This window comes from Calidris pugnax, unplaced genomic scaffold, assembly GCF_001431845.1.
Source record: "Calidris pugnax isolate Ruff unplaced genomic scaffold, ASM143184v1 scaffold44, whole genome shotgun sequence".
NCBI lineage: Eukaryota > Metazoa > Chordata > Aves > Charadriiformes > Scolopacidae > Calidris > Calidris pugnax.
Window position 1 is genome coordinate 43467400 of NW_015094506.1, and position 13129 is coordinate 43480528.

General features: G+C 46.9%; 1 protein-coding gene across 2 annotated transcripts in view; it reads left to right on the top strand.

The window, feature by feature from the left end:
* Positions 1 to 5061, top strand: part of LRRK2 (leucine-rich repeat kinase 2) — a 66793-nt gene extending 61732 nt beyond the window's left edge. For both annotated transcript variants that reach the window (XM_014964170.1, XM_014964171.1), the window contains 2 exons: positions 1368 to 1442; positions 3298 to 5061. In XM_014964170.1, coding sequence (XP_014819656.1) covers positions 1368 to 1442; positions 3298 to 3419 — 197 coding nt within the window. In that variant the 3' untranslated portion in view covers positions 3420 to 5061. The remainder of the gene's footprint in view (positions 1 to 1367; positions 1443 to 3297) is intronic.
* The last annotated feature ends 8068 nt before the right edge of the window (positions 5062 to 13129 follow it).

The window sequence follows — 13129 nt, forward strand, 5'->3', positions numbered from 1 at the left end:
ATCTATGAATACGGAAATTAATGTCTTTTTCTAATTCTGTCGCTAACACATTGACGTGTTACAGACATGAGACTTATCGTAGAGAATGATTTATAGGTAAATCTGTAGTTCATTTTGCAATTGAAAATTTAGACTTTTATATAGTAAGAAAGAACCCCAGTCTGAATAAGAAACCTTACTGAAGTTCCATCACTTTTGTAAGGAATATGTATAGGCCTGGCTGCAGAAACAATAAAAGTGGTGAGAAATCTGAGCATGGAAGATGCGTGTGGTTCCCACCAGCCCTCACCTGCCATAAGCAGATTTACATCAGTATCAAAGGAGAATCCACTGCAGATTTCCCCAGGGTGGGAGGAATCTCTCTGTCCCTTGCAGAGGCCCTGGGGAACCGCTGGAAGTGTCTGATGATTCAGGAGGGATGTGTCACGGGGACACGCTGCAGGGCGGTCACACAAAGCTTCCAGGACTGTCATACTCCAGTCTGTTTGTACTCTGCAAACTGAGCCCCTCCTCATCTTTTCCCTGAGGGAGTGTGTCAGGTGTTATGTGGGGAGAGGCGTGGGGTGGTGTGGGGCACGGTGCCGCAGCTGGGCTGGCTCTTCCTTCCCCAGCCTGGTGCCTGACCCAGGAAGGGAGTCCTGCGTTCCTCTGCTGGTGTACAGCCATGGACCCACCACCCCCCGGTGCTGCCAGGGGGACGGGGAGCTGCTGTGGCAGGGGAATGTGTTACAGCTTCCCTCTTATCTTGCAAGGCATTTAGAAACTCGTCTTGTTGGGAATAAGTGGAAAGTTGATACTGAAACACTGGCACATCTGACTCATCCTTCTGTGGTCCAACTGCTGCTGTCTTCCTAGGCTTTTATTTCCCCCATTATTCAGTAGGCACCTTCCCGTGATCCATAGCCTATTTCTCTACTAACTCTCCTTTCCTACCTACCTGTCATCGTTAGCTCAGAACACTTTTAATTAGTTGGCATCATATGTGGTTGTTTTGGTTTTTCTGTACCCAAACTGGTGACCAGCACTTTCTGGTTCAGCTGTGTGCTGGGACTTCATGGCAGCCCGTCCCTGCCCTGGGATACCTGTTTCCCCTGACTCTGCTGCCTCTGCCTGCACCATGTAACCGGGGGCTTTGTTCTTAGGCTGCTGGTGCCGTGCTGCTGCCCTTCAGCCCTGAGAAACCCCTGCCTTAAACAAAGACATCAACTATCTTGTTTTCATGTCTGGGTTTTTCATGGTTAATGATTTTGAACAAAGGGTGCAATTGACTGAGCTCTGTCCTCTTAGTGGCATGGTGTCATCTACTCTTTCTGTCCTTAAACAACAAAGTTCCCATTAAAATCTGACATTTTATTTTTTTGAAAAAGGGAGTCTCAAGAACGCGGTCCTGGTTTTGGGATATTGCTACAAAAGTGACACCGAGGACAACAAGTATCACAAAGGTACCTGAACTGTGTTTTATTAATTTTTATTATTAGTGGAGTAGACACCATTATGCTTGACTATTCACTGAGAGTAGAGAGTTGCTGATCATCATTTGATAGAATTTTATTGAAACATCGTTATTAGTTTTTGTTGTCTTTTGCATTTCTGGGCTCTGTGTACCAACCAACAGTAACTTCCCTGAATGGATCAGAGGAAGCCACCATTTGAAGTATATAATATAATTTGCTGAAAAACTGTAATTGGAGAATAGATGTCGTTGTCTCAGTGGAGAATGTATCCAATGGATTTGCAGAGGGGTCTGTGCTAGGGCAGGAATCCTCAGTGTTTTCATGGATGATGAGGATGAAGGAGCAGTGACTGTGCTTTGCAGATTTGCAGCCAATTCTCGGCTGAGCCAGCTCCGAGCACCCTGGAGGGCAGGATTAGAATTCAAAAAGACCTTGACAAGGAGAACAAATGGTCTGGAAGGAAATGGGATACAATTCAGGAGGGACAAATGCAAGACCTTTTACTTAATTAGGAATGATCTGTTGTACCAAGAGGAGGAAATGATCAGCTTAAACAGCAGTGCTGCAGAAAAAGGGTTATAATTGATCACAAGCCCAACACGAGTCAACGGTGTCACGTTGGTGCAGGGGAGGCAAACAGGGTGCTCACACCAGTCAAAAAGCCACCTCTCTGAGACACGAGCTAGTTCTTGCACTCACTGAGGGCTGATACGGCCTCCGCTGCAGGAGTGTATCCGTTTGGGACACTGATGAATGATTGGGACTATTAGGGATAGTCCAGAGGAGAAAAATGCAACCTGTGAGGAAATGCTGCAGGAATTTGAGTTGGTTAATGTAAGTAAAGCTTAGAGAGGTCCTGATATTAGGCTTTGAATATGCAAATAAAGAGGAAGGGAATAAAAACTTCTACATATTTCCTGTGGGTTGGATAAAGACTAACCATGTTATTATGGCACGGGAGATTTAGGTCAGACATTAGGAAAAGCTTCCTGATAATTAGGATGGTGAAGTGCTGGAATAGGAAGATAGAAAATCTCTGTCTTTGGGTTTTTCTAAGAACAGTTAAAGCCGATGCTCTGATTGATGCCCATCTTCACCTTTGTCTCATCCCAGTTTCAGTGAGTCCTAAAAATATGGGGTTTATTGTCTGATATTCCTTGACTATTACCATAAGAACACCTATTGTCTTTTTAGCCTTATTACTGCATTTAAGAATTCTGTTAATTACACAGAGAGGAATCAGAGACTTGCAGGAACCCTGGGGCCTTGGTTCTTGAGCCCCTACTCGTGCAAGTGTTGTCAATTATCCTTATTCCACTAAAAGCAACGTGAATTCTTCATGAGTAAAGAGTCGTTTGCAGAAAGGGAGATTGAAGAAGTGACCTTTTTCCAGTATATTCACTGCCTTATGAAATCAGTTTTCATTTTTAGTTTACAGTGAATGGGTTTTGAGTCTTGTAAGCATTTAGGGTATATCTGCTCAGGTAAACAGAGATAAAATTTTGTGCAGAAACCTCAGTAGCAGCATAAGCTGTAGCTTAGGTCAGGAATTCATGGCCCACAGGCACCAGAAATGGTTTTTCAAGTGTTTTTAAATGGTTCAGTCTAAGTTTGGGAACTGGAATCCAAATTACTGTGCAAATACAAACAGCTTGTAATCCATAACTGCGTTACCTCACACATAAAGTGTCATATAGCTCGTCTTCTAGGTCCTAAGCATCATGCTTCATTAAGGCAATTTATGAGTAATTAAAAAATAAGTAGATAAGCAAAACCACTTCTAATTATGCAATAATTCTTTTCTGTTGCAGTTTTCAATTTTTTCAATTTTTTTTTTTTCCAGAATTGCAATCCTGTGTGTCAGTGTGGGACATCAACCTGCCCCATGAAGTGCAAAACCTGAAAAAGCATATAGAAATGAGACAGGAATTAGCAGAAAAAATGAAGAGCTTTTCTTTGGACTGAAATGTCACCCTGCAAGTTCCATTCTCTTTTCTAGTCTTCCATCCTAACTTACTGTGCAATATTTACAACTTCTTGTTGCCGGGGTTTTTAACCGAAAAACAGGAAGAAAACTGCCATGGGAGAGGATACCAAGAAGAAAGAAGGATAAGTTATTTGTAATATTTGAGAGAAAACTATTGAGACTTTCTGAATCCAAAGTGTTATCGTGCATCTGTTTACTTGTGAAGTTCTGCTCTCGGCAACTGGGGCTCAACTTCAGGATAACGTTGCTCATCCAGTTTTTGATCCCAGTTAAATTGGGAATAAGCCAGGAGACTATAAATGGCTATTTCCTTCATTATCTCTACTGAGTGGATGCTGTAATAAGCAGCAAAATTCAAGCCTCTGTGTGTTTGTTGCAGTTTGCGTGTACGAGTTTGCTCTGATGATTCATGTTTTAGTAACAAGTCAGAGCTCAGGACTCTGAGTGAAAGAAAACATTATGTCTTATATAATAACAGTGTTTAAAGGAACATATAATGACTACAATACTCCTTGAAAACAACAGGCAGAATAGTTTTTATTTCTTCCATGAATAATTGACATTTTTTCATTATGATCAGAAAAAAAAAAAAGTTGTGCTACAATAATAAAGTAGCTCCAAATTCAGGATTTAAACACTCCAACAGACTCCTGCCAGTCGATGTCCTCTTGCAGTACTGCCCTCGGCCCCGTTCCAGGAGGTGAGGAGGTGTAGTCACGTTGTTGTGGGCACTGCCTTTCCCCTGTCTTTGTTGTAGAGCCCACTTTGGGAAGTCAGGAGAAAGCACGGGGTGAAAGCTCTGATGGAAACGCTGCTACAACCTGTACCACGAAGGAAGCAGTGCGGGGCTGGAGCCAGACCCCTCGTTCTTCGTCCGACTTGCTGCTTTGCTTATCTCAATCTAAAAAAAAAAAAACAAACCAAAGGAAACTTTCATTTTGATACTAACAATGTGCATAAGTTTCCACTTATTCTGGTTTTACTTTATAGTGTTATTTCAGGGGTAGGCAGGGAACCAGGGAAGCAGGAACGTGCTGCCACACATTGTCATTCAAGAGATGCCTTTTACTGCTCTTGGCTTTAAGTCCAAGCTGCTTCTTAGGGCTTGCACTGACCTGCTCTGAGCACGTGCCTTATTTCTGTCCATCAGGAGACAGATAACTGTTTTCTTTATTTTGATACCAAAAGAATCCATAGGGTGCCCCTGAAATCTCAAGGAGTGGGGTATCCAGCGCCATTCCTGAGTTCATTTCTACGGAGCTGAACACGGTTGAGCAACCAAAAAGCTCTCAGTTCCATTTTTACAGTTTTGGAGAAATTCTATGCCAGGACAACAGCATTTATTGTGTCCAGCTGTATCATTGTGCTATTTTCTGCCATGTGTAGAGTGTGTACTCAGGATTCCGTTCAGATACGCACCCCGGGATTTATGTATTCTTGTATTCCGCATACTGAGAGTAGTTTGCTATTTATATGGGATTTTATAACTCAGAAAATATATATTATCTATAATGAATACTTTTTTTAAAAAATAGAATATATGTATTGTGATTACGTTTATTTATAAATCATTTTGAGATGTAAGCCTTAAACCTTTTTATTAAAACTCTGCTTTGTTAAGAACAGTCTCCTTTCCAGTTGCTGAATTTCCAAGGAGAAGCTTTTGTGGAGCTCAGTCCTTTACATCAGGATGTGATGATGCAAGATCCCAGTTCCGTGGGTTGGGCTGCCTTCCCACTTGTTCTGCGTCTCACACTGCACCTCTGGAGCCCTTTTCCTCTCCCCAGTTTGTCTTCTCCTTGGTGCTCCTTTCCCAGAGGTGGTCTTTCCCAGCAGCACTGTCCTTGCAGCCATCAGTCACCTCTTCCAAGACTCTGGGAGTCTCTGGCATCTGTGGTGGGTACCACAGGGACAGCAAAGAACAAAACAACCAAGAGCAACCAAAGGCAAGTGATTACAAACCTGACCAGACTGGCTGCTGTTGAATTACCACTGGAGAGAGGGTAAAATTCTGTAACAGTGATCACTGTGGCTACTCCCAGTGAGGGAATAGAACGAGGCTCGGTGAGTGAGGAGAATGACGTCCTACTTTTATATCAGTCTTTCAAGTAGAAAAGTGCATGAGAAAGAATTCCTCTTCACACTTATTTTCTGGCCTTTAAGGCGTTCCTTAAGAAACCCAAAACCAGCTCCCATTACCCATCTTCGAGAACCACATTTTCTGATGAGAACTGGCAGTTGTTCTGGGGTTTTCTGTCTGAATTAGTTCCTCATCCATATTATACCTCAGCCCAGGACTGTACTGACCTGCACCTTCTCTTATCTAAACCTTCTTCAAGGCCTTTGAATGAGTACAAATAAGATGAGCTGCACTGGCTGGCCAGGCTACCATTTTTGTTAACTTTTCCAAACCTTTTTTTTTGTTGTTGGGTAGGCATGTATCTTTATAACAATTTTTTTAGCTTATAAATACAGAGTGGCATAATCACAGGAGAGCTGAGAATCATACTTACTGCTTATCTGTATTTAAAAAGTCATTCTTTTAAGAGGGGGAAAAAAATCCAACCCTTAAGATGTATTATTATTGTATTAGCAAAGAGAAGCCTCATTTAGCAAAAATTTAGGAGCAAACACAAGTGAATTCCCAGCGTTCACTTTCAAGAAGGTTCCTGGCTGTACCTGGGAGCCGTGCAGGTACGGGATGAAGACACCTCAGTAGGACTCATTAACGCTTACACTAACTCCTGTTCAATTAAGTAACAAAACTACAAGAATTATCAAATGGTGAAAACCTTTTTTCCCCTGCAGTGACCTTACGGTGACTGGTACCTACCGTGGGCATGGGTTATTTGGACTGAGCACTAAACTGGAATTATTTTTTAAGAAGTTATTGAAAATTACCATACACCCATAGGTCAACAAAAACACCCAGTAATTTTTTTAAAATTAACCTAATACAGTTTTGCTAAAACCAAAATGAAAGTAAAAGCAAGTTTTAAGGCCTTTTCTTTTTCCTTTTCTTCTGTGTTGCTTTGATTTTCTTGCAGCCTGAGCAGGCGGCAGGCTGTCAGGGTCGTTAAGCCCTGCCGTCACTCCCTACAAAGGCTGTCACTAATTAGTGAGAAAAGACTTAAAAAAATCAATGTTATATCTCTAGCATAGGTAATTATTTACTTCACTTCCACTACAGCCCATTAGCGTCAATGACCTGAAAAGATGAAGTGGATAGAAAAGAGGAATTAAAATCATCTGTGGCTGTGGCTTCTGTGGTTGAAGCTTTTTGCCTTTTTTGCACCATTTTTCTCTCTGCCTTCCGTGGTGCTTTCCCCGTGCCACCTCCTGGCGTTGGCACGGCCGTGCCTGGCAGAGGGACGGTCTCTTTCCTGTGGTGGGCTTTGACCCCTGCTCCCACCCAGCCGAGAAGCACAGACACTGGTTTGCAGTCTGGGGGGGAAATAACAGAAGTGAGAAAAAAGCAGGAGAAGCTGTTTGTGTGACTGCTCAGCAGCACAGCCCGCAGCCAGCCCAGCGTCCTGCCCGCTGCAGGGGGGGCAGGTACCCCCTTCGGTGCTGCCGGACACCCCCCAAATCCCACCCCAGCAGAAGATGTGACCATGCAGCGCCCAGGGGTCCCCCAGCTCCTCCCTCCTTCCGAAGGACACCATGGAGGGGAGGGCGTTGATGGAACCAGTCACAGAGGGGACAGAGAGGCCTTGGGCTCCCCCGCAGGACCTGGGTCAGCCCAACACGGTGACAGGAGCACAGTGACAGCTCGCAGGGTGATGCACCCCCAGCATCGTGGTGACAGCTCCCAGGGTGACGCACCCCCAGCATCACCACCTCCTCCCTGCTCCAGATTTCAGCAGCTGTGGCAGAGCCCAGCCCGCACAGGACCATCCCTGAGGACACAGTAAGGCAGGAGAAGACTTCCCATTGCAGAAAGAATTCACGGAATCATGGAATTGTTGGAGTTTGAAGGGACCTTCTAGAGATCATCTGGTCCAACTCCCCTGCCAAAGCAGGATTGCCCAGAGCACATCACTCAGGACTGCATCCAGGCAGGTCTTGAAGATCTCCAGAGAAGGGGACTCCACGACCTCCCTGGGCAGCCTGTTCCAGGGCTCTGGCACCCTCGCCCTAAAGTTTTTCCTCATATTTGAGTGGAACTTCCCATGTTCCAGTTTGTGCCCATTGCCCCTCGTCCTGTCACTGGGAACCACTGAAAAAAGTCCGGCTCCATTGTCCTTCAACCCACCCTTTAGATACTTATAAGCATTAATAAGGTCTCCCCTCAGCCTTCTCTTCTCCAGGCTAAAGAGCCCCAGCTCTTTGAGCCTTTCCTCGTTAAGGGAGGTGCTCCAACCCCAATCCAATTAGTTCATACAGCAGCAGCAGAAACACCTGGCTCCTTGTGCTGCAAATACATCAACTTTAGTTCATTGACGCTCAGCTCTGCTTTCTCTTGCCTTGACATCTCCGCAGTCTCCTTGAAAACATCTGTTCTCTGCAGAGCAGAAAGATCCACCCCCACCACATCCACCCCCACCACCCTGCTCCCGGGCTCTGCAGTTTGGACTTTAAATCAACAGAGCTAAAGCCGAGGCTCAGAAACATCAGCTTGGCTCCCTTCTCATCAGAGGCCACCATAAATAATTTCTATTGTGGAAGCTGCAGAAGTGCTGGCAGAGCCCTGCGCCCTCGGCAGAGGCTACGGTGACAACTCTTCTGCGTTGGTCTAACACCGTCAGGTTTAGGCAAGACTCAAAAGGATGCTGTGAAATCCCACCTGCACCAGTAAAGGTTCAATGAGTTTCCTGTTACTCTGAAAAAAGTTCGAAACGTGAAAAGTGACCTTCTAAATGTTAACAAACAGTCCCCGGCTGGAGCCTGAGAGCTGGAGGCACGGGCTGCCCGGGCTCAGCTTAAACATCACCATTACTCATATCTGCCTTCCACCAGCTTTAGTAAACAGTAATTCTCAAATATTACCCCTGTCAAAACTCACCACCACCCCCCTTTCAAAATAATTTCTCCCTCCTCCAAAATACCAGTATGTACTGAGCACTCTGCAACTGGAAAAGTCTCCTGGCAAAACACGCTGCCACCTTGTAATTACAGGGGAGCTTGCAAGGGGAAAATAAACCCCCAACCATTCAAATCCCTGGTTTTACAGCTATTGCTGTTAAAGCCAGGAAGGGACACAACACCCGGGCTCTGCAGGGGCTCAGAATTAGGAGGTGCAGAGCAATGGGCCCTGCTGGAAGAGCCTTAAACCCCCACTGCTGGAGCTGTGGGGGGAAAAAAAAAAAAAAAAAAAGTAGAAAGAAAAGTAAGAAAGAAAAAAAATAAAATCAATATTCACTGTCTGCAGTTCCACGGGAGCACACAGCCTGGCTCCTGCACAGGAATGCCCAGGCTGGGCAGCCCTGTGAGACGTGTCCTCCTTGGTGCAACCACCAGGAGCCCGTGGCAGAGGCACTCCCAAATGGGCACAGGAGAGGCTCATGCCGAGAGGATGCTGGTGGCCTTGGCCCTGGAGAGAGGGGTGGGAATGGTCTTTCCTGGGGGAGATCAGAAAGCCAGAAGCGTGCCCAAATCCAGGCCTGGAGATGAGGGTCAGCAGACGGGGAAGCTCATCACCAGCTGTTTTCAGTTCTGCTCCACCTCACTTAACCCACTTCTCTCCAGTTAAAGGTTTCATCCTGGACAAACTTTGCTTTTTAGCTTAAAAGTCCTTTGGGCTTAGACCGTGTCAGCTCTGTCCACCGCCCCTGCCCTTCCACACGGGCATCTCCAGAAGGACAAAGCACAAAATTGCTCTTGCTTCTCAGCTGCCTCATTGCTGCTGAAAGACAGAACCACCAGCGTCCCAGTCTCACTGGAGGACCCACCACTCTCTGCCCTGCAGGAGAAGACACAGGACAAAGGCTGGGAGCTCCCTGTGACACCTCCAGTCTGTGACAGTGCAGGCAGAGACACAGGAACAGCAGCCCGGAGGAGCTTTATGAAGCTCTGCTTTATGAATTTATGGACCAGCTCACAAAAAACTCTTCTGGAAGACAGGAAAAGGTGACGCTGCCTTGCTCCTGGGCCTGCAGCAACCAGAAATGCTTCAGAAAGGACACTAACCCCTTGGAGAAGGAAGAGACGAAGCATTTCATATGATTTTAAGTAAACCAGCTGACACACATGGCAGTGCTCCAGCCAAGGGCAGAAGGTGGGCAGAGCTACAGTGACAAACCTTTGCCAGGGCACCCACAGCAGCACAGGGAGTCCCTTAGGGCTCCTTGAAGCATTAACTACTGTAACACCCACTTTATACACGGGCAAGGATATTTTCTGGACACAACAGACCACCGGCAAGGCCAAATACTAGACACGATTTGCATTAACTAAGTGTTGGTAGGACAAAAAAAAAAAAAAAAAAAAGTGTCTTTATGAGAAGTAACTTTGGAAGGAAGCACCAATCTGGGTCTGTGATGTGTCTCCATGTATCCTCCCCCACCCACACCTTCTGGGATGCCTTTTAAAAAAAACAGATGGAGATCTTTGCAAGTTTCCCCAGACAAGCTGTTCTCATTTAATGTCTCCCAGAAAAAAAAAAGCTGCGGCACTTGGTTACCTCTGAAGAAACAGAGAGCAGGGAGTTTTAGTGTCATCAGTGCCACCGGAGATGGGACCAAGGCGATCACATCCCTCCTGCTTCAATGTCCCTGCAGCAGTAACGGGTTAAACAGGACAGCCTCAGCACCCGATCTTCTCCCAGAGAACCAGACAGCAAGAAGAGACAACCTTGGGTTTGTCTGCACAGTCAATGACAGTGCATTTACAGCAAACAGGTATCTGCCCGTTCCTAAGCAACTGCGCTGACTGCTGAGGGCTCAGCTTGTCAAATCACTCCCTGAGAACCTTGACAGGATCTCAGGGGGCACGAGGCAGAGGAGGGAGAGTCCTTGCCCACCCCACGCAGGACTGACTCCACCAGAACATCCCCCTGTCTCACCACGGACCACCCCACGCACACAAACAGGCCCCCAGGGCAGAGCCAGCACCGCAGAGGAAGGGCGGGCACTGCACCCACCACACGGGTCCCCACCAGGGAGCTTCTGAGATGCAAACAGCTCAATTTTCTTCCAAACTCAAGTTACCCACCAATTTCTAGGATGACAATTTCCGGGGAGGGAAGAGCAGCTTGGTTTTGCTATTTTTAAAGAAAGTCTGCTACATGGGCTAACCTGACCCCTCTCCTGCTACTGACACACACACGTTTCTTCCTCACCTCCCGGCCAGCCCGAGCCCCAGGACATCTGCTAGGAAAGTCAGGGGGGAAGAGGGAAGAGAGCCTGGAGTAGGGGAATTTCCGTTCATACACCCATTTCACTCTCTTCTCATGGTCTGTCCTGCAAGAAGCACCGATACACGCAGCAGAGAAGGTGGTAAGAGACACAGAGCAACAGGCAGCACAAAGGCAGCAGCCACAACGTACCCCAGCATCCCTCACAGCCAGACTTCACAGCCTCCCCCAGCACACTGCTCACCTACAGCCACCGCAGCACAGCACAGCACTCAGCTAGAAGATTTCTACAGCAGCCTTCCAGGATCTGAAGGGAGCCTACAAGAAAGCTGGAGAGGAACTTTTTACAAGGCCATGTAGCAACAGGATGAAACATAATGGCTTCAAACCCAAAGAGGGGAGATTTAGATTAGATCTCAGGAAGAAATTTTTCACTCTGAGGGCGGTGAGACACTGGAACAGGTTGCCCAGAGAAGCTGTGGATGCCCCATCCCTGGAGGTGTTCAAGACCAGGCTGGATGGGGCTTTGAGCAACCTGCTCTAGTGGGAGGTGTCCCTGCCCAGGGCAGGGGGGTTGGATCTCCATGATCTTGATGGATTGGAAGGTGCTTTCCAATCCAGACTGTTCTGTGATTCTATCAATTCAGCCCTTACAGCAGCTCATGATCAATTCCCCTCCCCAAGAACTCTCCCTCACAAGTGTGGGGTCTGATCCCATCTCCAGCTTTTCCCTGCTGGCTCAGCTCCTGCTGCCTCCTCCCCTGCACAGGTTCCTGCCCTGCACGGCCTCCCCTGCCCACCCAACAGCCCGTCCCGACCCCTGCCACACCACAAGGCAAGCAGTTGCCCTTACTCAACTCCTGCAGGTGCCACAGCTGGCTCCATCCTCACCTTCTTCTTCCTCTACCTAGCAATATCGTGCAGCACACACCCAGAAACACAGCAGTGAAGTGTGTCACCTCAACACAGAGATTTTACAGCAAGTTCTTGTGCAATTCTGCCTCACAGGCGACGGGGCCGAAGGTGCTCCGTCCTGTTAAAAACCCACCCAGCTCAGTGTCTCCTCCTGAGCCCTAAAGTCCATGGAGTTACTTGAGAAACACGGGTTCCTTGAGCTCCCACCCCCTCCCCACCTCTCGGGGCTGGCGCTGGCTTTCAGCTCAAGGGGCTGGAGGACAGCCACATCCAGGCACAGCACCCCAGGTCTTGGAGGCACCCAAGGGCACCGTGCTCCTGCTGACAGAACCTACATCCCATGAGAGCAAAACCCAAGTGGTGCCAGCTGGAAGCAGGGACAACTTTTTTGCCCAGGACAGTGAGGGGACAGGGGAGGCAGAGCAGTCTGCAATGCTGTGAACACACCTTGTTACTGTTAAGAATTTCTTCCCGTGTTCTGTCTCTGTAACATCACAAAAAAGACAAAGATTAAAACACATTAATTTTGACCATCTTTCCTGACCCAGAAAAATGGTATTTTTCATCTACTATCCCCCCTTTCAGAAAACACACATCACATCAACATCAGGGTTTGTTTCCCTTGGGACACCCATGCCTTTCATTTTTCCATACTACACTCACTTCTACCCACGTAAATAAATGCAGGTCACTGCAATAAACTACTATTTTCCCTGGAACACCCTGCACATACTCGTTAGGCTAATGATAACGTGTGGTACAGGGTTGAAGTGGTACCAGCAGTTACAACCAAACCCTCTGTGAGCAAACAGCCCAGCAGCACGGGCTCAGCTGATCCCGTGTTCACCCCACACTGCAGCATCTCACACCTGGAAGTCAATCCCAAATTTTCTTCCATTAGCCCCAAGCTGTCCCACAAGCTTCGCTCTAGAGAGAACGCCACGAATACACCACACAAGGATTTAAGACACAACAAGCCGCTTGGCTCTTTTATGTGAGAATAGAAAATAACATTTAAGTTCTGGTACAGAAAGTCAACCGAGACCAGCATCTCCCACCAGCACACTCTGTTCCAGGCGGAGAAGAAACTGTGTCAGGACAAAGCCCAAAGCAGAACCAGTCCAAGCAGAAGTAGGGAAGAAACCTTGATTTTCTTGCTCACCGAGGACAAGAGTTTCTCAAGTTGCTGGAGTTTTAATCAGGAAGAAAAAACAAACAAAAAAAAAACCAAACCAAAACAAAACAACAAAACACAGAAGAGAAAACCATAGACCTGGCTGTCAACCGCAAGGACCTGGCTCCCTTCAACTTCTTTCTCAACCGTCGAACTGAACAAAGGTCTTTCCCTATTTCCAAAACACAAAAGAGAAAACCGTAGACCTGGCTGTCAACCGCAAGGACCTGGCTCCCTTCAACTTCTTTCTCAACCGTTGAACTGAACAAAGGTCTTTCCCTATTTCCCACATTTTATTTACTATT